Here is a 26,178-nt window from a genome sequence, read left to right as displayed (position 1 = left end):
ACTCCTCTGTTGGGTTAACAAGATATTTCATACTCTGCTTGTTTGTTTGTATTTGGTACATATATTGTGTTTATTTGTGTGTGATTTGTTAATAATGTATGGATGCAAGCTTGTGTTGTAGAGGGATGACCCTGGTTACTCATTCTAGCATTAATTCCCCTATTTAGATATAGGTTAGCCTGTTAGTGGGGAGGGAGACATAAAGTTCTTATATTTTTGTAGTGTAGAGCTTTAATGCACTCTTTGTTGATGGCTGGTTGAGGGCCCACAGTGATAATGGTGGCATTTGATCAAAGGCCGGACTTGATGATCTTGGAGACCTTTAATGACTCTGTGATTCCATACCTGATTTGGTGTGATTCTATACATGATTTGGTGTGATTCCATACCTGATTTGGTGTGATTCCATACATTGTTTGGTGTGATTCCATACATGGTTTGGTGTGATTCTATACATGGTTGGTGTGATTCTATACATGGTTGGTGTGATTCCATACATGGTTTGGTGTGATTCCATACCTGATTGGTGTGATTCCATACATGGTTTGGTGTGATTCCATACCTGATTGGTGTGATTCTATACATGGTTTGGTGTTACCTCCACCAAAATGTGGCTTCCAAGGGGAGAGGCAGCCTGGCCCAGTGCTTCCCCAGCAGTGCCTTGTCCCAGTTCTTCTCCATCTCAGCAGCTTTTCCCTCACTGCTGTAGCCCTTCCCCACAGTGACTGACACCTGTCAGAGCCTCTCTCTGATTTCCTGCCAGCCAGAGGATGACAGGAGGAGCTATGTGCTGCCAGACTCCCTCAGTGTGACAGAAGTGAGCACTCTCAGAGTGCTGACCTGCACTTCTGGCAGTTCCAGGCTGTGGAGCTCCTGCCCAGCAGCCTCAGCCTTGGCCATCAGCTCCCTGTGGTCACTGGAGCAGGGCTGGGGACAGCAGGGATCAGCTGCAGGGATGGGACAGCCCTGGGGGTCAGGGCTGGCAGCAGAGGGGTGTCGCAGACATCTTTTATGAAAAATCCTTTCCTTAGGATTTTTCCTCCTGAGAAGCTGAGAGGTCTCAGGAACAAAATGTAAAGAATTATTATCTGCTGCTTGGAATGCAACAGGTGCATCTGTGATTGGTCCATGTTGGATGTTTGTAATTAATGGCCAATCACAGCCCAGCAGGCTCGGACACAGAGCCTGAGCCACAAACCTTTGTTATCATTCTTTGCTATGCTATTCTTAGCTAGCCTTCTGATGAAATCCTTTCTTCTATTCTTTTAGTATAGTTTTAAAATCATAAAATAATAAATCAAGCCTTCTGAAACATGGAGTCAGATCCTCATCTCTTCCCTCATCCTAAGACCCCTGTGAACACCATCACAGAGGGGGTATGTGAGCAGTGAAGAGAAACAGGACAGAGGTGGCTGCTCTGGGCCAGATGTGCAAGGAGCTCTTGCACAAATTAATGGTGGGTACAACAGAAGGAGTGCACAAGGGCTTCTGTGACAGTGTCACAAGGGTTCTTGGATGAGGGAAGAGACGAGAATGTTGACTTTATGTTCAGAAGGTTTGATTTATTATTTTATGATATATATATATTACATTATAACTATACTAAAAAGAAAGGAAGGAGAGGTTTCCTCCAAAGGCTAAGCTAAGAATAGAATAGGAAAGAATAATAACAAAAGCAGCTCTCTCGGACTCTGTCCGAGATAGCTTGGCCCTTGATTGGTCATTAATTATAAACATCTAAGATGGGCCAATCACAGACGGACCTGTTGCATTCCACAGCAGCAGATAACCATTGTTTACATCTTGTTGCTGAAACTTCTCAGCTTCAGCAGGAAAAATCCTAAGAAAGGATTTTGACAAAAAGATGTCTGCGACAGGCTTCCAGCTCCCAGTACAGGTGGAACTCCCTAACCCAAGTTCTGCATTTCCTTAGGCTTCCAACTGATACTTTTCCAGAATATGTGGGGGCAAATCTGCTCTGTGCAGAGCTGGTGCAACCACAGGAAGGCTGTGGGTGACAGTGGCTGCAGGAGCCCCATGTGCAGCTGGAAGCAGGTCTGTGTGCAACCCACACCTTCCTCCCCTCAGCCTGCTCCCTAAAGGAGATCCAGAGCTCTCTGCAGACTCTCTGACCTGGGCACAGGTACCAAGGTGGTCTGAAGCCAGTCCCAGCCAGGTACACACCCAGGAAGCACTTGGGTCACACCAGGTCTCCAGCACAGCCAGCCTGTCACTTTCAGGTGTTTGCTCATGGAAATTCACCAAGAGCCTCTGGGAGCCACAAGAAGACAATTTTCAATGACCTCTGCTGCTGTTTTGCCCTCAACCTGCCTGGACCCACTGGCTGGTCCTGGCAATCAGTGATTTAGGCACCCTTGAGCCAGGTGTAGCACTGAACATTCACCCTGAATAGTCACAGAGAGGTTTATTCTATGTTAATTCATCTTGTATCTTTGATTTGTGTCTGTATAGAGAGACTCTATACAATTCTTTACCAGCAATTTGTACTTAAGAAGCACATCCTCCTACTGCATCCCACCAGCATCCTGCCTCTGTCACACCCTCCTCACTCATCTCCTGCAAGCAGAGGAGTCCTGCATGTGTACATTGACCCAGATCCTTACACCCTGTCCCATCTCCTGCTCCTGTCTGCTTCACCAGTATGAGGGTCCCAGCTGTGGGTTCCTCTGGGGCTGGATTGAAGGCACCTGAGATGATAGTTCAGACTCAGGTGTTTATTATTTCTCATCAGTAGAACAGTCTCACTACTGTGAGCTCGGCAACTTTTCATTAGAAGGCACAAAATGGCCAACAATCTCTTGTTACAAGGTCTTTTAAAACTAAACTATCCAATTAAGAGCTGACACCTAGATTATTTTCCCTTTCAACCCAATAACTGATCCCACAGAGCCTGCAGCGCAGACTTTTCTGCCCAATTACAAAATGCCACCCAAACCCATGGAGGAGGAAGAAGAAGCATGAAGAAGAAACCCAGGATGACACCCTGTGCCCTCCATCTTGCTTCCATCCACAACATACTAAAAATCCCAAACCATAAATTTCTCACCAAGTGATACACCTACACTGCTCTCTATAATCTATTTCACACTTTTGTGGATTCCAGTCGATCTTGAAGTCTGGGAAACTTTCTCCATGGATGAAGGTCAAAGTCAGTGCTCCCCTGGGGTCAGGGCACCCCAGAGCAGACACAGAAATATTCCCTGTGTGCCCTGGGTTTCCACACATCAGTGTCTGCTCTTTGGTACACTTCAGCAAGCCCTGCTCCCCAGGTGGATCAGTTCTCTCCCAGGAACATTTCCACAGGAATTAATTGCTGTTCCCACCATGTGGGCTCCAAGAGTGGTTGGACCATCGTGCAGGTGGCACGAGGTGGGCTGTACATAAATCCCTTTACTCTGAGCATTGGGGCAAACTGCCCAGAGAGGTCTGGGAGCTGTGGGCAGGAGCCAGAGCAGGCAGGGCAGGCTGTAGTGGATAAGCTGCTTTCTGAGGGGCTGTGGTGCCAGAACAGCTCCAGTCTGTGCAGGAACCTCTGTCAGGGAGTTTCTGTCTGCCCAGAACAGCCCTGTGGCCTAAAACCATCCCTGGCTGATTTTGAGCTGCTGTCCTTGTTCCAGAACTGGGTTAATTTCTGCAGTATTTGGGAGGGAACACATTCCCAACACCTATTTGGTTTCAAGGACACTTGCATGGGGAATGCTAGGGATGCACCAGTTGTGTTGGTTTGCTGTTTGCTGCTGCTTGTCTTGTTCAAAAGGCTTTGGCTGGGCAGCAAAGAGGAAGATGCTCCTGGGTTCACCTTTCCCTGGTAGCTGTTCCAGGTTAGGACAATAATTCCTCCCACTAGAGGAATTTTACCCCCAAAAAGTCTGGCAAGTGGGGACCTGAAATGCAGCAGAGACCTGGAGGAGGACAGGGAACAGCCCCCCACCCTGGACACAAGGGGATGTGGGGTTCCTTTCATCCTCACAAGGGAATGTGAGGTTCTTTCTTATTTTCACTTTCATTCTTTTTCATTCATTCTTTTCTTGAATGAATTTCTTCATTCGACAAAAGAATGAGGTTCTTTTCATTCTCTTTCAAAAGTCTCCACTTTTCATAGTGGAGACCATTTAGTTGCCAAAAGTCAGGATGTTGCTGGGCTGTGGCTGCTCCAAAGGACATGGTGGGAAGAAAGGACATAGACTTGCAATCTCATTTTTCTTGCTTTAAAAGGTGTTCCTTGGTCTCATTCAGGCCCCAATATTTCTTTTTAGTTTAGAGGTTCTTTTACAATGAAAATGTTAAGGTTGACCCAGCTCATCCATTTACCAACTCTGAACCCCATTAAGTTATGCTAACATGTAAAAAGAGTTTTAAAGAGTTTGAGAAGGCCTGCTTTGACATTTTCTGGACAGAAAGCATTTTTCTTTTCAAATTACTTCTGGTTTAGAATGCCCTTTCTGGGATGATTTTTTAATGTCAGCACTGAAGGGGGGGGAGTGGGGGAACCAACATGGGTTTTATTATTTTGATCAACCCAAACCAATTCCTTCTGGACCTCTCTTTCATGGCAATCACCAAAAACATGAACTTGCAGAATGGTAACAGAAAAGAAAAATTGTGCTTCTTGCCCAACATCCAACTCAAAGCAGACTGCTGCCCTGGCTGCTCTGTCTGGAGGTGAAAGAGGGGATGGCAGGGGCTGTGTCAGCCTCCCTTGTTTGGTGTGGGATGTAGGAGTGTCAGGGGTAGGATGGTGGGGATGGATGGAGACGAGAGATCTCTGCAGCCAGGGCTTGGAACTTGTGGGTTATTGCAAAGGGCCTGGGTGCAGGGCCCTGCTGGGAGCTGCCAGCCACAGCTGGAGCAGGACTGAGAGAAGAGAGGGGGAGAGAGGATGAGAGGGTAAGAGAGCAAAAGGGCAAGAGAGAGAGGTTCCCATTACAATACCGTAAATCTTCTGTGCTGAATATTCTGATTCTCACTAACCAATCTAGTACAAGATACAAATCCTATAGCATTTGCATACAGCCTATAAGAATCATTACATTACCATACTGTGTTACATTTTAAACCCTAAAAACTCCTCTTTGGGCCCTTCTGCCAAGCTGTAGGGTCTGCTCTGACCCTTGGGCCTGTCTGCAAGCAGAGGGTGTTGTTCCATCAAAAGGGGATCACCTTCAGCTGGCCACACCATTGTTTTCCAGTTGTTCAGTAACTGAGGGATCTCAAAGCTTGCTTTCATTTCAATCTCACTTATAGTTTCTATATTCTCCAAATCTTTTGCCAGGCCATCATATTTATAAGGTTTTCCTGTTTCATTCTCCCCAGCAGTGGGAGATTCCCCATGCCCAGCTCTGTGTGATGGCACAGAAGCCACCACAGCACTCACAGGCCAGGGGATGTCAGTGCCTGTCGTGTTCCCCAGAGCTGCACCCAGCCAGAGAAGCCTCTGCTCCCTGCCTCCTCACAGCACCAGGGCTTTCCCTGGGATTGTCTCCCCTGGGACTGCCATGTTCCTTGGGAGCCAGGACAGCTACAGACAGGAGACAGAGCCCAGGGAAAAACCTCCATGGGTTCAAGGAGTGTTTGGACAACTCTGAGGCACATGGGGAGATCCTTGAGGCTGTCCTGTGCAGGGTCAGGAGTTGACTCCATCCTTGTGGGCCCCTTCCAGCTCTGGATATTTTATGATTCTGTGGCACACTGTACAAAATTCACAATTTTGCCTATTTGAAAAAGAGTGCCCTTATGCTCTGATCCAGGTCTCATTCCTTCCCCCTGGCACAGGGGCTGCTGTTCTCATCCCTCTCTCCTCCACCTGGCTGCAGCCTGTCCTGCCAGGTGCCCTGAGCTTCCACCTGCCCTGGGCTTGCACCCCACACCCTCCTGACTCCCCCTGGCAGCCCCTGGGTTGGGATGGGATCTGCTGGCAGCCCTGACCTGGCACAGGGTTTCTAGAAGTGATTTCTTCTGGTTCCCCCACCAGCCTTTCCCAGGGGCAGAAAGGCAGCACTGCCCTGCTCAGCCCCTTCCTGCTGCCCTGCTGGCACAGGGCACAGCCTGGCACAGGGCACAGCCAGGGCAGGCACAGGGCACAGCCTGGCACAGGGCACAGCCTGGCACAGGGCACAGCCAGGGCAAGCACAGGGAGAGGTGCAGGAGGAGCAGCCAGGGTGGCAGAGCTTTACCTGCCAAGGGTCACTGCTCCCACTGCACAGACCCAGCTTCTGGTGCAGGAATGGCTTTAATCTCACCCTGGCAAACTGGCCTTGGCTGAGACTTCATTATTGACATGTTGTGGAGATCTGGGCTGGGGCCTACACGTGGGGGATGATCTGAGATGACTGATCTATTTTCAAACGTGGAGAGGTGGGAGTAGAAACACGTTCAGCTCTTGCCCATTGCAGTGATATGGGATTGAAGCAGTGCTGGTGCCTCCAGATATGGTGTGATGTAAATGAGCTCTGAGTGCTTTGATCTCTTTATCTTCCCTTTCTCCTTCTCTTTTGGAGACTACCTTTAGTGTAGTTTTCAACCTGCAGGCTGTTAGGAAGAATTTCAGCTGGTTCTATGGCTCCAGGTACCATTCTACCATCAGCCCCAGCTTTGCCCCAGGCAATTCAGGCATTTTGTGGTGACCTTGGTGATTTCAAGATAAAGAGGAAAAGAGATAGTGAGAACCTTTATGAATCACTCTAGTATAATCTGAAGTATTTCTGAAACCATCATTTATTGCCTTTGGGCTTCTTTTCTGGTGGTGTAACTGTGAATTTTTACTGGATGCTAATGAGAGTGGCCAGGAGAGCGGCACAGACAGTGCTCAGCACCCAGGGATTTCAGGGTGTTTCATTCCTTACAAGAACAGGCCTAGTGCTGGGCCTTTCCAGGATAAGGATGGGAATTTTGGTCTGGTTTGTTCAGTTCCCCATGAAATCAAACTGCTGTAATTGTGCAACTAATTAATCAAAAGGATAGCAGGTCCTTAGCTTCTCCTCACAATCACAAAAGTTTCTGCCCACCTGCCTGAGTGTAAGGAATGAGTTTTTTATGGTCCAGGAAGCCACAGGTTCAGCACCAAAAGTGAGAGGAGCTGGGTTGAGCCTGGGCTGGGGACAGAGCACATTAATGTCCTGAACATCTTGAAAAATATGAACATATTCATCCAGCAGAGCAATTGAGGGGCTGAGAAGACAGTCACCATCTGGGATTCTCAGCAGCTTCAGTAGGCTCACACCAGGATCTCAGTCAGATTTGTCCTTTGGGTGACTTTGCCTCCTTACAAACAGGGAGCAAGAGCTTCATTTCCCAAAATACTGGAAGTCTTGTCCAGTGACTGGGGCCATGTCTGCCCTCATTTCCAGCTGTAGCTACACACCCTGGATTTCAGTGAGGTACCAGGGAAGGCAGAAGCCCATGGGGTGCCCCCCTGTGGGCTCTGTGAAGGTCCAGGAACAGCAACCTGAGCTTGCAGAGACCTTGCAGAACAAAATCCTTGAAGACAGCTGCAAGAGCAGGAAGACACAGGGCTCTTGCTCTGCTGAGTGACCGAGGGACCCACGGGGAGCACCTCAGGGGACTGAAGCTGAGGACCAGACCTTCTGCCCCTTTGAGCAGATAGAGGTGGTTGGGGAATGTCTTCTCCCAGCCACAGGTAGGAGTTGCTCTTTCTGTAGGAGATTCTCTCTGCCAGCTGTGGAATTTTCTATGGACAGATGCACATCTGGCTCTGAGGTGTCTCTGCTTGGCCTCAGCCAAACCCTTCCCCTGCAGGTTCCCCTTCAAACCCTCCTGGCTGAGCATCCCTGGTCCTGTTGTGTTGTTCTAGAGGGGCTTCAACCTGTGTTGCTTTAGGTCTGTTGGCTTCTGCTTGCATTAATTCTGCTTGCATTGATTAATTGCAGCCCGTGTCTGAGGAAACACTTTGCTTTGTGCCTGGGAAGACACATCAGGAGCTGTGGGGCTCATGGGCAGGGCTCACCTTCCCCCAGTTTAGTGGGCAGCTTTAGGAGCCTTGGGTTTGTGAGAGGCACCAACCCTGCTGTCCCTAGAGGAGCATCCTGGGGATGTTGCTCAGGCAAGACTTGCAGGGTGTCCTGTATGCAGCCCCCTCAGAGCAGCACAAAATCCTGACCCTTTGGCCCAGAGCCTGCAGGTCCACCCAGCCCTGCAGGTGCTTTCTCTGCCTCCTCTAGAGGGGCTGCACAGGGACAACCACAGCTCCATTAATGCGACCTCTACCAGGTTTTGGGATGTCCCTGGGGGGCTGCAATGGGTCTGGATAGGCCAGGCCTGCTCAGCACAGCCTGAGTTCCCAAACAGCTCCCAGGCCACCTCAGCAAGCTTAGGTGATATCAGCTCTAGTGATTATCAGCTCATTTGTGATTTCAGCTCTTTGCTTGCTGGGTGCCTTGGGCAGACACAGGGAGAGAGAGGGGAAGGCTGTGTGAGGTTCCACAGGAGTGTCTTTGTTGAATCTTCTGTGAAGGTTCTCAGGGACAGCTCTTCTGCCAAACTGGGCAAAAGTAGGGGTTTTTATAGGATACAGGAGTTTTAGAAATTGTCCAGTAGCAAGGGTCAAAGGAAAGTGACCTACAGCCTTACAGAGAGATGAGCAAGGGTCTGAAGGCAGACAAAGGGGCTTCTAAGGTCCAGTCATCATCACTGGGCATTTCCTATCTTGGGCTGCTGACTGCCAGGGAGGCATTGCAGCCACTCCATAGCTCAGAGCACCCCACACAGCCTGCCCAGCAGTGATTCCAAGGAAAAACCCTTTTGATCTCTTTTCTCATATCACTCCTGAGCTAAAACTCTGTGCTCACCATCTCACAGCGTGGCAGGCAGTCCCAGCAGGGAGCCCAGCACCGTGTGTGTGTCACCTCATTTTCTGGTAAAGGAAGATCAGCTAATCAGTGAGTAATCAAAGGTTGTTCATGAAAGAAGGTGACATCAAAGCAAATAATTTAAGGAACCCCTCGAGGGCCAGAGGAGTTGTAAGGTCTGAGGCTGAATCACATGAGCTCAGTCTCCATGAACTGTGTCTCAGTTTTCCTGCAGGTACAAGTTAGAAATGCTTACGATAAATGTTTAGAATTAGTTGGGGAAGGGGGGAAAGTTAAATCGCACTAATTATAGCCATGATGGCTTTGGTGCAGTGCCATTTGAAAGCATAGGTGTATTCTACACCTAATGCAAGAGGCATTAAAAGGCTTCTTGGGTAAGCAGGGTGATACAAGAGCAGAGTTTCAGTTCTGGGAGTTGTAGAGTAGTTTGTGAATGGCAGCATTCCAGACCACAGCCATGAAGGGTGATTTGACAGCAAAAGAATTCCTGCTTTTATTTGATATTTTGTAGAGAGGACAGACAGGGGAGTCACTGGGGAAGGAGGAACAGGGGAGCTCTGGGACAGGAGAGGGGTGGCTTGTCCCAGAGCACCACTGCTGAGAGGTATCACGAGCTCAAAGGCAAAAATCTGGACAGTTCCTCTGCAGGTCCTGCAAGCCTGGCTGAAGCTGCAGTGCCCCACTTCTTCTCCTACCTTTCTGATTTCTTTTAGAGTATAAGGGACTTTGGGATTTGAATAATTAGTGCATTTCTGTACTGCCTGCTCTGGTAGAGACCTCACCTTTGGAATGGTTTCTCCAGTGCAAATGACAAGGGCCATGCACAGACATGAGTGACCCAGCACTTGTTTGGCTCCCCTGTATGCTCAGTCACCCAGAAGAGAGCCCTAGCTTGGAAAGCCAAGGTCACTGACACAGCTGGGAAAGGTCAGAGGAGCCCCTGACCCATTTATCCATGGATCCCTATTTATTCTGCTAGATGCTGCAGAAACAATAATCCAACAAGGTTCAAATACTGTGGGTTCCTTTTAAATTTACTGAATGTGGCTGACTGAAGTAACCACCCCCAAACACTTGAAGAGATAAACAGCTCCTCTGATTGCTCTGACAGGAAGCATTTCCACCCTTGCATGTGTTGGGGATGTACATAACATAAGAAACCTTACTAAGAGGAAAATCACAAGCTTGGGAAAACACAGCAACAAGTCAACAACATCTTTAAATGAGTAATAAGTCAAATATTTACTCCCACAACACTTCAGGCAAGAATCCTGTGCCTCAGCTTTCACACAAGCATGGACAGCCTGTGGAGAAACATCTCGTACTTTTGTGGCTAGAAAAATCACCAGGTCCAGGGCTGTGCTTGGGAAGTTTATTTCCAGCCCTTGGAGGAACTTGCTCCTCCTTCACACCATTTGTCCTTGCACATTCCACGCTGTCCTCACACCAGGGCCAGGCCAGGAATTGCAGCAGCCCAGGTCGGGTGTGATGTCCCCTGCTCTGGAGGAGCTGCTGGGTGTCCCTGCAGGATGTCACACTGCAGAGCTCATGGCAAAACCGAGTCCCTGGAACCTTTGCCTTGCTGTTCATTAGCTGGCAAAGCACTGCCAGGCTTTGCCCTTTTGGGGTGCCCTTCCCAGGGCTGTCAGTGGACATGGATCACACTTGAGTCCTGCAGGACTGCAAACCACCAGAGCGTTCAAACAGCCAAAGCAGCAGTGACTGTTAAATGAAATGACTCCAAATGTTTTCTATAACAACCTTGAAAAAAGGCTGGGCTCTTCTTCACTGCCCAAAGAGATGGTGGGAGAGACCCCCTTGCCTCAGACCTGCCCGTGGTCAGGAGGGGGGCTTGGAAAGAAAAGCCACATTCTGTGGAGCTGTGAGGCTGCCAGGGTGATGGGATAAGGGCATCTCTCCCCTGCCTTTTGGGAGATTTTTTCAGAAACCACTGTATTTTGTTCCTTTTAGGTATGGATTTTCTCCTTTTAGGTATGGATCAGAGCAGGAGGAAAGAAATGTCCAAGGCCAGGTTGGACAGGGCTTAGAGAAACCCAGGGAGAGTGAAGGTGCCCCAGCCATGGCAGGGGGTGGAATGAGATGAGCTTGGAGGTCCTTTCCTGCCCAAACCATCTGGGATTCTAAAAGATAATAAAAGATATTCTCCCATATCCTCAGCCACCCAGAGCCCTGCTGCTGCCTGGGACTGATGAGTCCCATCCTGATGGGTCCAGACTGATGAGTCTGGACATCCCTGCAGCCAGCACCCAGCCAGTGTCCAGCTGTCCCCACCACACCTGGGGAGCACCTGGGCACACAGAAGGCACTTCCATGAGGCTTGGAAAGTGGCAGGCAAGGGGTATTCTCTATACTACCAGCAGAAGGCAACTTAAGGAATATACCTCAGAGTTTTGAGATGATCTTGGCTGTTTCAGATCTGTGTTTTCTCTCAGAGTCTTTCATTTTACATTATTTTTCGTTATTTTCACATTGTTCCACAACATGTCAAAACATCAGACGGATTCATTACAACACAAACAGGAGACACTTTGATGTAGGAAAAAAAGATGTTTTAATGGGTGCTAAGTAGCAACTGCCCTTGGGGGTTTTAAAATAAAAATAGAAGCAGCACAAAATAGTATTTTAACCCTTGTGTCCCAGGATCACCAAAATATAGAATGCAGCATTGCACACAGAACAGTGCAGGCAATAATTTTCTTTTTACACTCATTCTGAAAACAGAATTTTGAATTCTCATAGGTTTTTGGTGAGTTTTCTACTACTTCTTTGGAGAAAAGTTATAAAGGAAAAAGTAAACTTCTCCAGGAGTATTTTTCAAAAGGGCTCACAAAAGTTTGTGGTTTTGTCACAGGACACCTCTCCAGGGAATATGGAAAGACAACTTCCAACCTTCCTGGTGTGTCACCTGCAGTGACACTAATGCCAAATGGAGCTGGTTAGAACATGGTGGTTTGGGTTTTTTTGTGGAAAGTGGTCAAAATATAGAAGCCTATGCCCCCCAGGTGTTCTGCTCTTTTCCAGCAAAACTCCAGCATTTTTCACTGAGGAATACAAAGCATCTCAGTACATTTTTCAGTGAACTCCTTTTTCAGTGAAGCAATTTCCTCCCCAGAGCCCAAAGCCAGCTGAGATGCTCCAGATCCTTTGCTACGTGACCTGGGGGACCTCAGGTGCTCTGAGCAGGTGGAAACGCTCAGAGAGGTCCCCCTTGTATTGCTGGGCTCTCCTGAGGGGCTTTTCTCCTTTGTGCCTCTGTCCTTGTCCTTGGCACGAGCCTCCTCCCAATGCCAAGGCATTCCCAGTGCCCCTGGGAGGGCAGGGAAGGGCCTTGCTCAGGCTCACAAGTCTGCGAGGTTCACAGAAGGAAAGAGTGAATCAATTGCCTTTATTTGGTTGTTGCTTCTGCTCATTTTCCCATCACACCCATCAGGCTGTGCTGTTCAGTGCCAGGAGGAGCTGAGCTGTGCCCTGTCCGTGCCCAGTGACAAAGAGCAGCCCCTGTGCCTCCCACAGGGCTCTCAGCACCCAGAGACGCTGCCCACATTGCTTTGCTCACCAGGGGATATTTCCCATCTATTCCCACTGGGTTTAACCACACCAGCTTTCAATTCTGCCTCATCTTAGCTCAGCTTTAAGGGTCAGCGCTCCCTTGCTCACCTGGACACAGCCTGGTCTAGGCTGGGCTGAGCAGTGTGGGTTCCTTCATGTGCAGCTGCTCATGAGGGCAGGGCTGCAGCTATCAGACCCCAAGAACAGCCTGGAAATATCCTTGTTTTCCCCAGATACCAGCCTGTGCACTGACCCCAAGAATAGCCTGGAATATCCTTGTTTTCCCCAGATAGCAGCTTGTGCCCTGACCCCAAGAATAGCCTGGAATATCCTTGTTTTCCCCAGATAGCAGCTTGTGCACTGACCCCAAGAATAGCCTGGAATATCCTTGTTTTCCCCAGATAGCAGCTTGTGCACTGACCCCAAGAATAGCCTGGAATATCCTTGTTTTCCCCAGATAGCAGCTTGTGCATTGAATCACTCAGGACAGACTCAGCTGCTCTCACACCCTGAGATGGCGAGAGCTGTGCTCAGGCAGCTCACAGTGACTGTGACCTGCAGAGGGCTTCAGCACCACCCTGGACCCTCTGGGTACCAGCACAGCCTCCTCCAGAGGCTCTCTGGAAGGCAGGCAGAGGAGATGAGCCTTTAGCTGGAGATGGCAGAGTGAGACAAGCGCAGTCAGCCAGGTTCCTTCACCTCCCGACCTCAGTTTGTCACCCACAGAGCCAAGCTCTGCCCCTCAGTGCTGGTGTGCTTCTCTAGTTTGTGCGGTGTAGAGAAAGCCAGTCCAGTGGGACGGACCCCTTCTCTCATGGGCTGCTGGCTCCTCAAAGGCAGATGTCTGTCCACACACTGGAACATCTCCCTGTGGGGGCTGGCATGGCCATGGTGACAGAGATGCTCCTGGGCCCAGGGACATGCTGTCCTTTCCAGTGTCACGGGGCTTCCTGTTCCCTCTCCAGAGCTTGTGAGACAGCAGGACTGCTGATGCTGTTGGGAAATGTCCTAACTTGCTTCATAACTTGGAGGAGCTCAGGCAGACCACCCTGAAGGAGCCAGCTCTCTCTGGCTACTCCTCTCCATCCACCCCTCTGCAGGCACAGCCCGCGCTGTGATCAGATGTCAATGCTGAAATGCTGCTTGCAGAGGCTTCTCACCCTCCCACTGAGCAGAGAGGGGACCCAGAGCCTGGCACTGAGGTTCACTCTGTGCAAACCACTGATCAGAAACCTCTGTGTTTGCTTCCTGCCAGAGACCTGAGCATGAACAACATCAGCCAGCTGCAGCCCCACGCGCTCCAGCACCTGCGCTTCCTGGAGGAGCTGTGAGTACAGGGCACGGGCAGGGGGTGCTGGGGCTGGGGGGACACTGCACAGGCTCCTCCAGCATGGCCACAGCTTCCAGTGCTGCTCCTGCAGCTGCAGGCTCAGCTGGGAGCAGCTGGGACAGGGTTTGTTTGCTGCTCCTGCTTAGGGGTTCCGCTGAGGTCGTCACCTTCAGGCTGAGGTGGTGCCAAAAGCCAAAATGAAAGAGGACCCAATCTCTCATTCAAAAATCAGCACTGTACCCTGGGGCAGAGCCAGCAAACAGAGAGTGTCACTCACCCCTCACAGCCTCCTGCAGCCCAGAGACACACGAGCCCCTGGGTGCTTCATAGAGTCACTCAAGGGTGTCACACAGAGTTCCCAGGGGTGTCACACTGAGCCCTCAGGGATGTCACACTGAGCCCCTCGGGGATGTCGCACACAGACCCCAGGGGTGTCATACTCAGTCCCTCAGGGGTGTCACACTGAGCCCCTCAGGGGTGTCACACGCAGTCCCTGTGTCCCCAGGTGTACATGCACCCCATTAACACTGTGTCCCCAGGTGTCACATCTTCACACGCAGTCCCTGTGTCCCCAGGGATGTCACACTGAGCCCCTCAGGGGTGTCACACGCAGTCCCTGTGTCCCCAGGGATGTCACATGCACCCCTCAGGGATGTCACACACAGTCCCTGTGTCCCCAGGGATGTCACATGCACCCCTCAGGGATGTCACACGCAGTCCCTGTGTCCCCAGGGATGTCACACTCAGCCCGCCAGGGATGTCACACAGAGCCACCCTGCAAAACTGAAATCCAAAAAGCTTTGCCCAGAGGCTGAGGTGTCCCAGCAGTGTGCACTGAGGTCTGAGCAGGCACACTCAGACACAGCAGCAGTGTCAGTCCTGGGGATCAGCATGTGGCTGTGTGTCAGTGAAGGAGTGGCCCCACTTCTGAAAGTGTGAAAATTAACCAGCAGCACAAGAAACCACTGGAATCCTTTGTGAGCCCCAAAAAATGGGAGCCCAGGGGGCAGAATGCTGAGGTTGACCATTTCTGCATGAGTAAATTGCACCTGTATGGTCTTACTCCACTTGACCATGAGAAATACCTCCAGGTGTTATTCTCATGCTGTTGGTACTTTCAACACAACAGCTTCTGTTGGAAAACACAATTTCTTCAAAACACTGTTATTGCATTCATGAAATCCTAATATTAATGCTTCATTTGATGTGTGTTGTGAGCTTACTGTGTATATAACAGTTACTGCCACTTAATCTGCCTAAATGAAACAACTTTCACTGCTCTGAATCAGATCTTGCTGCCACCACAAGGCACAACACTGGCATTTCATAAATGGTATTTTCCAAACTGTCAGAATTACAGATATCACCCTCACACCTGTGAGATCCTGGCACAGGTTACTCACAGAAGCTGTGGCTGCCCCTGGATCCTTGGAAATGTCCAAGGTCAGGTTGGATGGGGCATGGAGAAACCTGGGCTGGTGGGAGGTGTCCCTGCCATGGCAGGGGTGGAATGAGATGATCTTTAAGGTCCCTCCAAATCCAAATCATTGCAGGATTCTGTGATTTTATATTACAGGTTTTTACTTCAAATGCTCTTGTAACTGATCACCATCTGTCTGTATTTCAAATTCTTTGGAGCTGTAAGGACCCAGCCACCCCAGCCCCCCTCCCCAGCAGGCATTTACAGGCTGACAAGGAAACATTTTTGATCCTGTTTTGGATCAAAAACGCTTTGGAGCCAGAGCTGCTCACAGAAGTGGGCTCTTCAGCACTCTGCTCCCATCTTGCAGCCTTTCTCCTTTCATTTTATCAACATCCATGTTGAAATGTGGGCACCCAGCCCCTTCACTGGGGGTGCTGAGGCTTTTCACACGCCCAGGCTCCTCTGTGTACAATTAGCAGTTGTCTTGCTGCAAGCAACCGTGTCCTGGTTACGTCATGTACAAACAGAGCAGCCTCAACCAGCAAGGAATAAATATTCATAGGTTCCAAAAGAGCCAGCTTCCCACAGCCAAAAATAATTATGAATGAAACAGGCAAAGGGGAAAAATTTAAAGTGGAAAATCTGAAAAAATAGTTGGAAGTTGTTAGATAATATTTTACTGGACGTCCAGTGTGTCACAAGTCTCCCTTTGGAAAAGATTGACATCACAGTTAGGGGAAGAAATGCAAATTGCAGCATCATATACCTGTGCCTAGCAAAGTGCCTGCTTGAATTTGATAGCAGTAAGATAGTAATCCTATTTATGGAAATCAGGTAATTTATATGAAATCAAGCAAGGAAGGATTTTATATATTATGGCAAATTAAAAGTGATTCAACAACAACAGCTAGACAGGGATGGTTTGTACAGCATTCATAGGGCTGTCATTGACCAATAATGCAACTTGCCTGGCATTTCCCCTGCTCTTTTCATTTATATCTTCACCAAATTTTCATCCCACAACATTACATCAGGACCATGACACTCAGGCTGGGATCACCCTCTGTGCCAGGACACGCTTAAGAATCGAGCAAACAAATCCTGCTTGTTTAGACATCCTCAAGGGAAGTTTGTTCAGGTTTCACAGCTCAGATCTCTGCTCATTTCATCTGCCTGGGACACATTCCCAGTGTCTGCCAGGGTGACACGTAGCACACCAGCCCAAGCCCTTTGTCTTCATCCCCATGGCAGAGGTGGGACATGCCAAGGGAGTGAAGAGCAGAAAGCCCTGCTGAGCAGTGAGGGACAGCCCAGGTACCCCAAACCCACCATCCCAGGGTCTCCTGGGCAGGAGGGAGACCTCCCTGCCTGTCCCCCTCCAGCAGGGAAGGGCTGACAATGAGGAGGGCTCTGCTGCAGCTCATCCTGGCTGCAAGTGCCTGTGTTCAGTTAGATGGAAAGCTTTCAGCAAGTTTCTCACCCCCAGGGATTTTGGGTGGCTTTGTGGCCCCAGTCTGCCTTCTACACAGAGTCACAAAGGCACAGAATGGTCTGAGGTGGAAGGGACCCACAAAGATCATCAAGTCCAACCCCAGCCCTATACAGCACCATCCCCAAGAGTCACCTTGGTCCCAATGCTTTTTGAACTCTGTCAGGCCTGGGGCCATGACCAATTCCCTGCCCTAACACAATGTCAGGCCAATCCCTTGTGTCCTGTCACTGCTCACAGAGAGATCAGTGCTGCCCCTCTTCCTCCTCTCTGGGAGCTGAACACAACAAGTGCCCCCAGATGCCCCTCACACAACTTCCCCTCCAGGCCCTTCATCATCCTCACTGCCCTCCTTTGGATGCTCTCTGATAGTTCAATACCTACAGTCTTATGTTCCCTATTATCTCCTGGATAAACCAGGTAAGTGACAGGCTGGAGCAACCAAAGATAAAATTTACAAAATTCAGTTCAAGGTGAACCAAAACTGATGTTCTGGAGCTTTGGTCAACCCCAAAAATTTCTTTTAACTTGAGAGAGAAAAAATAGTTTCATCTTCAGGTTACTTCTTAACATTTAGTTCTTTACTTTGTGTAAAACCCTAAAAGAAAATTGTATTTCAAATTATATTTGCTTTATTGCCAAAGATACCTTAGGTGCTCGAACCTTATGAAAAAATCAGAGGTTCCTCAGCAAAAAAATTGCCAATTTCAACCCAGATTTTCAAATCTCCTTTTCAAGATTCTATGAAATGATCTAATGTTCAGAAACATCCCAGGATCTCTTGACCCCCCTTGTCCTTGATCTATAACCCTTGTCATCTTCAACAGTCAGAGAAAGCCCAGGTTCCTCTGGCTCCTCCCCATGGTTCTCCCCTCCTGCTCTCGCCCATGATTCTCTGATTCCATCTTCTCTCTCATTAGATTTAGCCCCAGTAGCCCAGGGTCCCGTGGAGGAGAGCTGGTGTTTCACACCCTTCACCACTTCTCCTCCTTCTGTTCCTCTATTTTGGCACCACCCCAGGCTCCTCATGCAAGTGAAGTTTCCCAGAAGTCAGAGATCAGCTGGGCTCATGGCTGAGCTTGTGCATAGAGCTGGGATTCAGCTGAGGAAAAGGAATAATGGGAACAGGGAACACAGCTGAAAAAATGGATGCATGAAGCCCATGTGTCCAGGGACAACAAGGACACACGTGCCAGGTTTCAGTGCTGGGGAGCCCTGCAAATCCAGGCTGTGGGCCCACCTGAGCACATTGGTCCCCTGCACACACCCACACTGGGTGGAGGCCTGTGAGGAAAAAACCAGAGCAGGGTGGCACGTGAGGGTCCTGAGGACAGCAGAGCCATCACCCAAGGGTGCCACCCGTGACCCCCAGCCGGGCTGCGTCCCACAGGGCATTTCTGCACTGGCTCCTCTCTGCTCTGCACACCAAACCTGTCCTGATGGCATCAGGGGGGATGCTGTGGTTAGGGCACAGATGAGGGCACAGGGACTGCTCCAGCTCACTCCCTGTGTGGTCTGGGTAAAGTTATTTTCACTGCCAGAGCTTCATTGCCTGGCAATGAGAGCAGGCCCTCAGGTGTGCCCTGTGGGCCATTTGTATTTACTGAGAGCTGCTCAGGAAGGTGTTGTGAGTGCAATTAGTTCTCATACTCAGGAGATGCCCAGAGACCAGATCCTCCAGACTCAGCTGCCTTTGAAGAGGAGTGGGAGAGGGCCTCAGTGATGTGCACCCCTCTGGCCCCCAGCCTTCCCTCCAGAGACAGGAGAGGCTGCACAGGCAGGCACAGTCCCAGCCCAGGCACTCACCAGCCTTTCCCTCCAAAGAAAACCTGCACAGATAGAGGTGTTCAGAGCTGGGCCTCACACAGGCAGGGAACAGCCCAGAGTTTAGTATGTCTCCTCTTTGTTTCTTTCCTTTTTTTTTCCCCCCTTCTTCTTTTCTTTCTCTCTTTTTGGCAGCAGGAAGATTGTTTAAAGTTGCTAATAAATTCCAGTTAATGAAGCCTGAAAAGCCAGAGCTGGGAGCCAAGAGAAACAAGAGCAATCAGTACAGAAGGAATAGAAAGAGATCTTGAAAGCCGGCCTGGGAATAATAACATGTTGAAATGTGTTCGCCGGCGAGGGCTTTGTTACCGCGCTTTGAATCCAAGCGCGAGCGCTCGGTGCCAAGAGGGAAACTGCAGCCAAAGGCAGGTGTTCATTGCCATTCACCTCTTGCTTCGGGGCACAGCGGCAAGATCAGACCCCTTCCCAGCCACTGGCTCTTTCACCTGCCTGTTCTCGGGCCCCGGGGGCAGAGGGACTCACCGGCACGGGGAGCGCAGGCTCAGCTCCGCGCTCAGCACCCTCTGCCGCCTGCTCTGCCTGCCCGGGGACCAAGAAATGGCACAAAAGCAAAATGAAATAAAATGCAGTGTCCTGGTTTAGGGCAAATCTGGGAGAAAACCTCCAAAGGGGGCCCCTCCAGAAAGCAAACCCACACAGCCCCTCCCCACAACCGGGTCAGGAAGGATTCCTCGGAGAGAAGTGGAAAGAACCTGTTTATTTAACAGGCACAGCACCCCCAGCACACAAAATGAACAATACCAGGTGACACCACTCTGTCACTGCTCTGAAAAGGATGACAAATTCAGAAAGTCTCTCTTGGGGGTGGTCGCTCTGTTCTCAGTCCCTCTGGCACTGGGGCAGCTGCTGCAGCCACAAGGTGCAAACTCTCAGTGTTCCCAGGTCCCAGTCCAGAGCAGGTTCGAGTAGGTCCAAAAAAAAGGGAAAGGAGAAATATTCCAGGAAAAAAAATTGGACTGCTTAGCTAAACTAACTAATGAGCAGAAGAAAAAAGCAGGAGCAAAGCAGAAGCAAGAGCAAAGCGAGAAGCAAAGCAAAAAGCAAAAGCAGCACCATGTACTGCCCTGTCTCTGTGTCCCACCAGCTGTGGGGCTGACAGCAAAACCAAAACAAAACTTTGACTTTTCAGAGCCAGTCTTGAAGGCACAAAACATGATATCCAGCATAAACAGAACACATGAATGGGGATACAAGCATCATAACATCACCCTGGGACATGCAGGCATGCGTGCTGTAATGTGAATGCAGCAGCCCTCCTCTCCTGTCTTGTACCTGTGAGAGATGCCCCCTCTCACTCCCCTTCCCATGTGGGTCCAATGGAGCCATCACAGCTTATGGGGCACCAGCACTGCTCTTGGCTGCCCTTGCCTGCTGTTAGAGCACCCCCAGCCCCCTATCAGCCTCCAGGCATCTGGAACATCCACTCTGGGGGGTGTTCAGAACAAGCTGCTTCTGGAGCAGTGCAGTGTCTGAAGTAGGGGACTCCTGAGACAGCAGCTTTGGTGGGGTTTCCATGACACATCAGGCTGGACAGGTCTCATGGAGACACAAACGCTTGTAGGGCCATGAATTTGTTTTGCCATGCTGAGATTTGGAGGCAGAATCACTGCTCCCTTGGTAGTCACCTTGCCTGGCGCAGCTCTCCATTGCCAGGTGGCCGTAGCTAAAGAGCTGCAGCTCTGAATTCTTGGCCTCTGTGGTTCCCCCAGGATTCTGCACAGCTCCTGTGCAGAGAAGGCACCAGGGCACAACTCGTTGGCAAAAAGGAGACCAGCTCTGGTTCATCCAGGACTTTCTGTCCCCCTGGCTGGCACCAGTCCTTGGCAGAGGATGATGCTGCTCATCAGTTCAGTGGGTGAGCAAAAGCACAGCGAGAGTTAAAGGATAATTCCTGTGATGAAGCCTTCCAAAGCTCATCCCTGTGCATGGGGTGAGGGCTATCCTTAGCACTGGCCAAGGTGCAGGTGAGGACAGCAGAGAAGGGCTTCTAAGGGGTTGTCTATCATGAACATTGACCAATGAGGGCAAGATATTGCAGCTGCCCAAACAAAATTCAAAATGTTTTGAAAATTTAGAGATTTCCATTCTATTTCTACTCCGTTTAGACCAGGGAGAGTGCTCAGCAATTGAAAAATCCTTGCTAGCTGGGATAGCTGGCCCTAGTTTCCCTGAAAACTGCTTTCCATATGACTAACCATGTTCTGGGGTACCCCAAGTGGGGCACCAAAAGTAGAGTCAAAAATGAAAACTGCTCTGAAGATTTGGAGGGAACAAACAGAAAACCTTTGCAGTTTATAATATAAAGAGATGGAGTGAAGATGTTCAGTGTCCTGTTCATTAAGGAGCTGTGTCTTACTAATGTTACTTGGCAAATGAATGCAAACTGGCTTGCATATGAGCATTCATGTGGGTTGAAACTGGCTTGAGGACCATAAACAAAAGAACAAATGCGATCAATCTATCGAGTTGGAACAGGCATTGAGGGGGTACAGCGAGCAGGGCTGCAAACAGGCACAGTCTTCTCCTCAGGGATGGAGTGAGACAGCACAGACCACATTAGAGGCATCTTCAGGAGATACCAGACTAGGACCAGCTGCAGATTCCTGTGTGAGAAGGAAGAGTCCAGGCCTGGCCCTTTCCTCAAATGCACCATGTTTTCACTTGCTGACTTAATTGGCTTCATTCCTGCTTTGCACCAGCACAAGAACAAACTCAGGCGTGACATGGGGCCTGTGGTCCCCTGTGTGCCCAGGGGAAGGCCCAGGCTTGGCATGATGACACAGTTTAGGCAGGAGCATGGAGTGTCTGGGCACACTGCCTGGGGAGGGTGAGCGCTTGAGAAACCTCCCCGCGCAGGAGATCAAAGGGGCGGCCGACACGCTCAATAAAAGTTTGGCAAGGGGAGAATTTCACTGGGATATGGACACACATGTTTGTCCTGTCCTGCCAATGGGCAACGTTCCTGCCTCCTAATGTGAGTGATAAGAGCATCCCTGAGCTGCCTGAGCACCTGACATGAGCCATCTTGCCCAGCACAGCCTTCGGGCGTGCCATGGAAGTTGTAGCATGACCAAGAAGCCCAAGATACAGGAGGGTTGAGCCTGTGGTAACTGAACAGCAGCAACCATACAGTGGTAAACCATGAGTTTGTTCCAACTTGGAGTGTATTGGGAATGCAGATCAAAGCCTGGAGGAATGTTCCCAGAAATCACGGGAGTGGTGGAAGGGGAGGCGGGGGGGCAGGATCTAAAATGCACCACGAGCTTTCTGAAGCAAGCCAGCCACATCCAGCTGTCACCCTCCCCTTCTACCTGCCCCTTCTCTCCTCCTTCTATCAGCTACTTAAAATCCAGAGCTTTCTCTTTCTCCTAACCCCCTGTCACAGTGTAAACTTCAGCAGAGCAGGACATAGCACTGAATCAAATCTGTCCTAAAAAGAGCCCTGAGCAGGCCTAGAGCTGAGCCCATGTGGACCAGAATTTCAGCCATGCAAGAATAGCTCCTCTTCCCTGTGCTTAGGGCAAAGGCAGTGCCTTTCTGTCCTCCTTGGTGGGGTTATTCACCCAAGCCTTCTCCACAGAAGGAGTGAATTAGGAGCTGTCTCAGAGGATGTCACACTGGCAGCATCACTTCAAATGTTATTGTTCCATTTTAAATGGAAAGGAAAGAACCATTTCACTGCATTTCCTGTGGGATCTGAATTCTGCAGATACATTCAATGGGTGCCTGTCTGCCAAGCAGGGGAATTTCTGGAGAGTTTGAGTGAGAGGGACAGAGGGAACCAAGCACTTGGAAGAGTGCCAAGTGACCATGGACAGAGAAAGGGTCACACACAGGAAGATTTTTATGTCTTGGGTCTCTTACATGAACTCCATGGCACAGGAGTTAACAGCATGGAAGCAAAGGATGGTCAGGAAGAGGCTCCAAGAGCTGGAGCCCCTCTGCTTTGAGCCAGGCTGGGAGAGTTGGGGGTGCTCACCTGGAGAAGAGAAGGCTCCAGGAAGAGCTCAGAGCCCCTTCCAGTGCCTAAAGGGGCTCCAGGAGAGCTGGAGAGGGACTGGGGACAAGGCATGGAGGGACAGGACAAGGGGGAATGGCTTCCCACTGCCAGAGGGCAGGGCTGGATGGGATATTGGGGAGGAATTCTTGGCTGTGAGGGTGGGCAGGCCCTGGCACAGGACCCAGAGCAGCTGTGGCTGCCCCTGGATCCCTGGAGGTGTCCAAGGCCAGGTTGGACAGAGCTTGGAGCAGCCTGGGACAGTGGGAGGTGTCCCTGCCCATGGCAGGGTGTTGGATGAGATGAGCTTTAAGGTCCCTTCCAGCTTAAACTGTTCTGTGGTTCTATGACACATTTCCAGTGCTCGCCCTTGACAGGACACCCCAAGAGGCTCACCCACTCCTGATCTGCTCTCAGACAGGTGGCCCAGCCGTGCTTCTCTGCCTGGAACACCCAGAACACCCCCAGCAGCACCAGCACCTGTCCTGGAGGTCTGGCAAGCCCCCAAACCCCACACCTCCAGAGCCTGTGTGCACACCCAGCCATGCAGCCCTCTAGGAAAGGGAAAACTCAGCCTGTGTGCACAATCACAGACACGTGCCACCTCCCAGCCCCTGCACAGAAGTGGGCAGAGCCCATCTTGGACCCCAGTGACACTGTCAATGGCCTTGGGACGTGAGTTCAGAGAAGTGGTTGTGGTTGGTGCCTCCCTTTGTGCCTGCTCCTGGCCTGGCATGGACCCCTAACCCTGGGGAGAGGAGCTGGGCTGCCTTGGTGGCAGGGAGGAGGAAAAGGCATGGAGAGAAGAGCCAGAGACCAGAGGTGGCCCAGGGACAAGGCACAGTCTGGTGCAACATGGCCAAGGACAGAAACATCTGCAGCAGCAGTGAGGCACAGGGCCTTATCTGGGGCTGGGGATGCTTTGGGGCTCTAAATTCACCTGTGAAACCTCTAATTTCACCCAGGGAAAGCAGGGCATCTGCTTCAGAATAACACCGAGTTATTTCCCCCCTTATGTTCTGTGTTACCCACAGTGCTGAGGTGCCACCAGCTGGCTCTGCAGTGTCCCACCAGCATCTGGGGCTCCCCAGCACCCTCTGAGGCCAGCAGCCCCAGCTGGGGCTCCCTTTAAGCTTCACATTCCTCTCCTGCTAATCCTGGAGGTCCCAGATCCATTCAGGGACCTGGCAAACACTCAAACACACCCAGGAAAGTGAGCAGGGAGGCACTTTGAGCCCGGAGTAGGTGTGAGCAGCCCGGAGCTGCGGGGAGGTGAGGACAGAGAGCCGGGGAGGAGGAGGATGCAGGAGCAGGCTGAGGATGCCGTGCAGGAACACCTTCCCTCCAGGCAAGCACTGCAGCCTCCCGGACAACACTCCCTCCCTCCCATGTGGAAATCAGCAATCAAAAGCAGCAATTACCCCAAATCACAGCCCCTAAGTGACAAATAGCCCAGCCTGCCAGGCGGATCATGTGCTGCAGGAGGCAGGTTCCAACCTGCTCACACACATTAAAGAGACGACCCTGTGCTGTTGATGCTGTCAGAGGCCTCATTATGGGAGAGATTTTCTGCAGGTTCCCGAGGAGAGGGAGAGCTCAGGCACCCACACACGGGCTCTGCCACAGGTGAGCCTGGCTGCCCAGAGCACCTTGGTGCCCTTGGTGACCTCTGCAGAGCCCTGGTTCCCTGTCAGAACCCAGGGAATCCCTCTGCCTGCCCTGGAGGGCTCCAGCCACTGCCCAAGGGGCTCAGAGACCTTGACACAGAGCCCCAGACCCCTGTGCCTTTGACTTAGCCCTTGGAAAAAACAATTACCAACCTTATATGAAGAATTACAAGCCCCGGAAGTTTAAGTAGAATGATAGTGAATTTATCACAGGGTGAAAAATAGATTTTTGGGGTTTTTAAAATGGGGGTTCAGGGGCAAGATGGAGGAATCTGGGCATGTCCAGCCTTTCTCCTTCTTCTTCTTCTTGGCCTCCATCTTCTGCTGTGATGTTTTGGCACTTTTGGACTGGTTTAGAGTAGAAGCTCACTGTCTAACATAGGTGATGGGTATTGGGAAGTAATTGTAAATATTGTACACGTAGTTTTTAGTATAAAGACATAACACTGCCCTGGGGGCAGGCAGAGTGCCTGGAACTGTCCTGCTGGATGGACCTCGGCAGGACAGGAGACAGAATTTTATAGATAAGAAACAATAAACAACCTGGGGACCGAGAAATGAAGAGCTCTGACTCCTTCTTCGAGCACCAGGCTGGGAAAAGAGACTTTCTAACACATCTCGGGGTCACTGTGAGCAGCCTGAGACCCCGAGAGTTCCCCTGCACTTTGCTTCCAGCCAGGATTGCACTGCTCAGCCCCCACACCTGTCTCCTTCCCCTACAAAATGCCTAAAAAGAAACAAAACTTTAATGAATACCTTTGCCAGGTCTGTGCCCAACCTCCTGGGCCTGGTTTGGACTTTCTGTGAGAGTGAAGATGAGCCTGGTCACAAATGATGTTCACTGTCTCTGTTTTGGAGATGCAATATTCCACTCCAAGTCAAGTAGACAAGTTTCTTGCCCAATTTTAGTGGCAATTTAGGGTCTTAATCAGGTTGTTGAACCTGTCTTTATGATTTCTGGCTGATGGGGGCTGGGACTTCATCCATATTTGTCCTCAAAACAGAAGGAGAAAGAGAAAAGTCACCTCTTCTCTAGGTCAAGCCTAGATTCAGAAGTCCTGGACTTCAGTCCTGGTTCAACCACATGTCCTCACCAGAGTCCTGATGGTAACAGTGATGCAGTTTTTAACGCCACTGAAAAATGCAAATACCTTTTAATTCCCCAGCCTGCTATGGGCCTTGTTAAATTTTGAGTTCTAAGATCAGGTGATGCTGTACAATGGTAAATCCCACAGGTTTCCTTCAATAAATTCTTTCAGTAAGTTCTGAATGTTCTCCCCTGCTCTTTGCTCTATGTCCCAGATATGTCCCATTTTCCATTGTGATGCTGCTCTTTGCTTCAGCTTCCTCTCCCCTCCTTTGGCCCTCATTCACCAGGCAGGATTTAGGGATAGTCCTGCCATGAGCAGAAACAGCTCTGCCCTGCTCCAGTCTCTCTGCCAAGGCCTGGCACGGAGCAGGGTCCGTGGGCTGGTTTTTTTACAGCCTGTGCTGTAATTTCTGTGCTGGGGACCTGTGTCTATCCAGGAAATGGCTTTGAGCCATGAGCTGTCTCTGGATGCTGAAAATGCTGGATTCAGGTCTGGCAGGAGCTGGGATTTCCTTTGCTGTTCCTCAGGCTGCACCAGGGGAAGATGCCCAGCTCAGGGTTGTGGCTCAGCTTGCAGGTGCTGCAGCCTCCCTGGAGGGGACAGTGCAGGATGGAGGGGTGGTGAAGCCTCTGCAGACAGGGACTGTCATCACAGGGATGCTGACACATGGCTGCCTCTTCTTTCCACTGCAGGCGCCTCTCTGGAAACCAGATCTCCAGGATCCCAGGGGAAGCTTTCTCTGGCCTCTACAGCCTGAAGATCCTGTAAGTAACTTGTTCATCTCTGCAGGGCAATCCCTGTCCCTGCCTCTCCCCAGCCCCTGGCACTGGCCATGAGCAGGGACCTGCAGCCATCCTGAGGGAATGCAAAGCTTCAAGGTGTCGGGTCAGCTGTTAAACCCACCCTGGCAAATGTGCCCC

General features: G+C 50.5%; 1 protein-coding gene across 2 annotated transcripts in view; it reads left to right on the top strand.

The window, feature by feature from the left end:
- The window catches only part of LGR6 (leucine rich repeat containing G protein-coupled receptor 6), a 172,400-nt gene that overhangs the window by 50,100 nt on the left and 96,122 nt on the right, over positions 1 to 26,178 (top strand). For both annotated transcript variants that reach the window (XM_030965678.1, XM_030965677.1), the window contains exons 2-3: positions 13,672 to 13,743; positions 25,951 to 26,022. In XM_030965678.1, the coding sequence (XP_030821538.1) occupies positions 13,672 to 13,743; positions 25,951 to 26,022 (144 nt within the window). The remainder of the gene's footprint in view (positions 1 to 13,671; positions 13,744 to 25,950; positions 26,023 to 26,178) is intronic.

This window comes from Camarhynchus parvulus, chromosome 26, assembly GCF_901933205.1.
Source record: "Camarhynchus parvulus chromosome 26, STF_HiC, whole genome shotgun sequence".
In the NCBI taxonomy this organism is placed as follows: Eukaryota; Metazoa; Chordata; class Aves; order Passeriformes; family Thraupidae; genus Camarhynchus; species Camarhynchus parvulus.
This window is presented reverse-complemented; position numbering and strand designations above follow the sequence as displayed.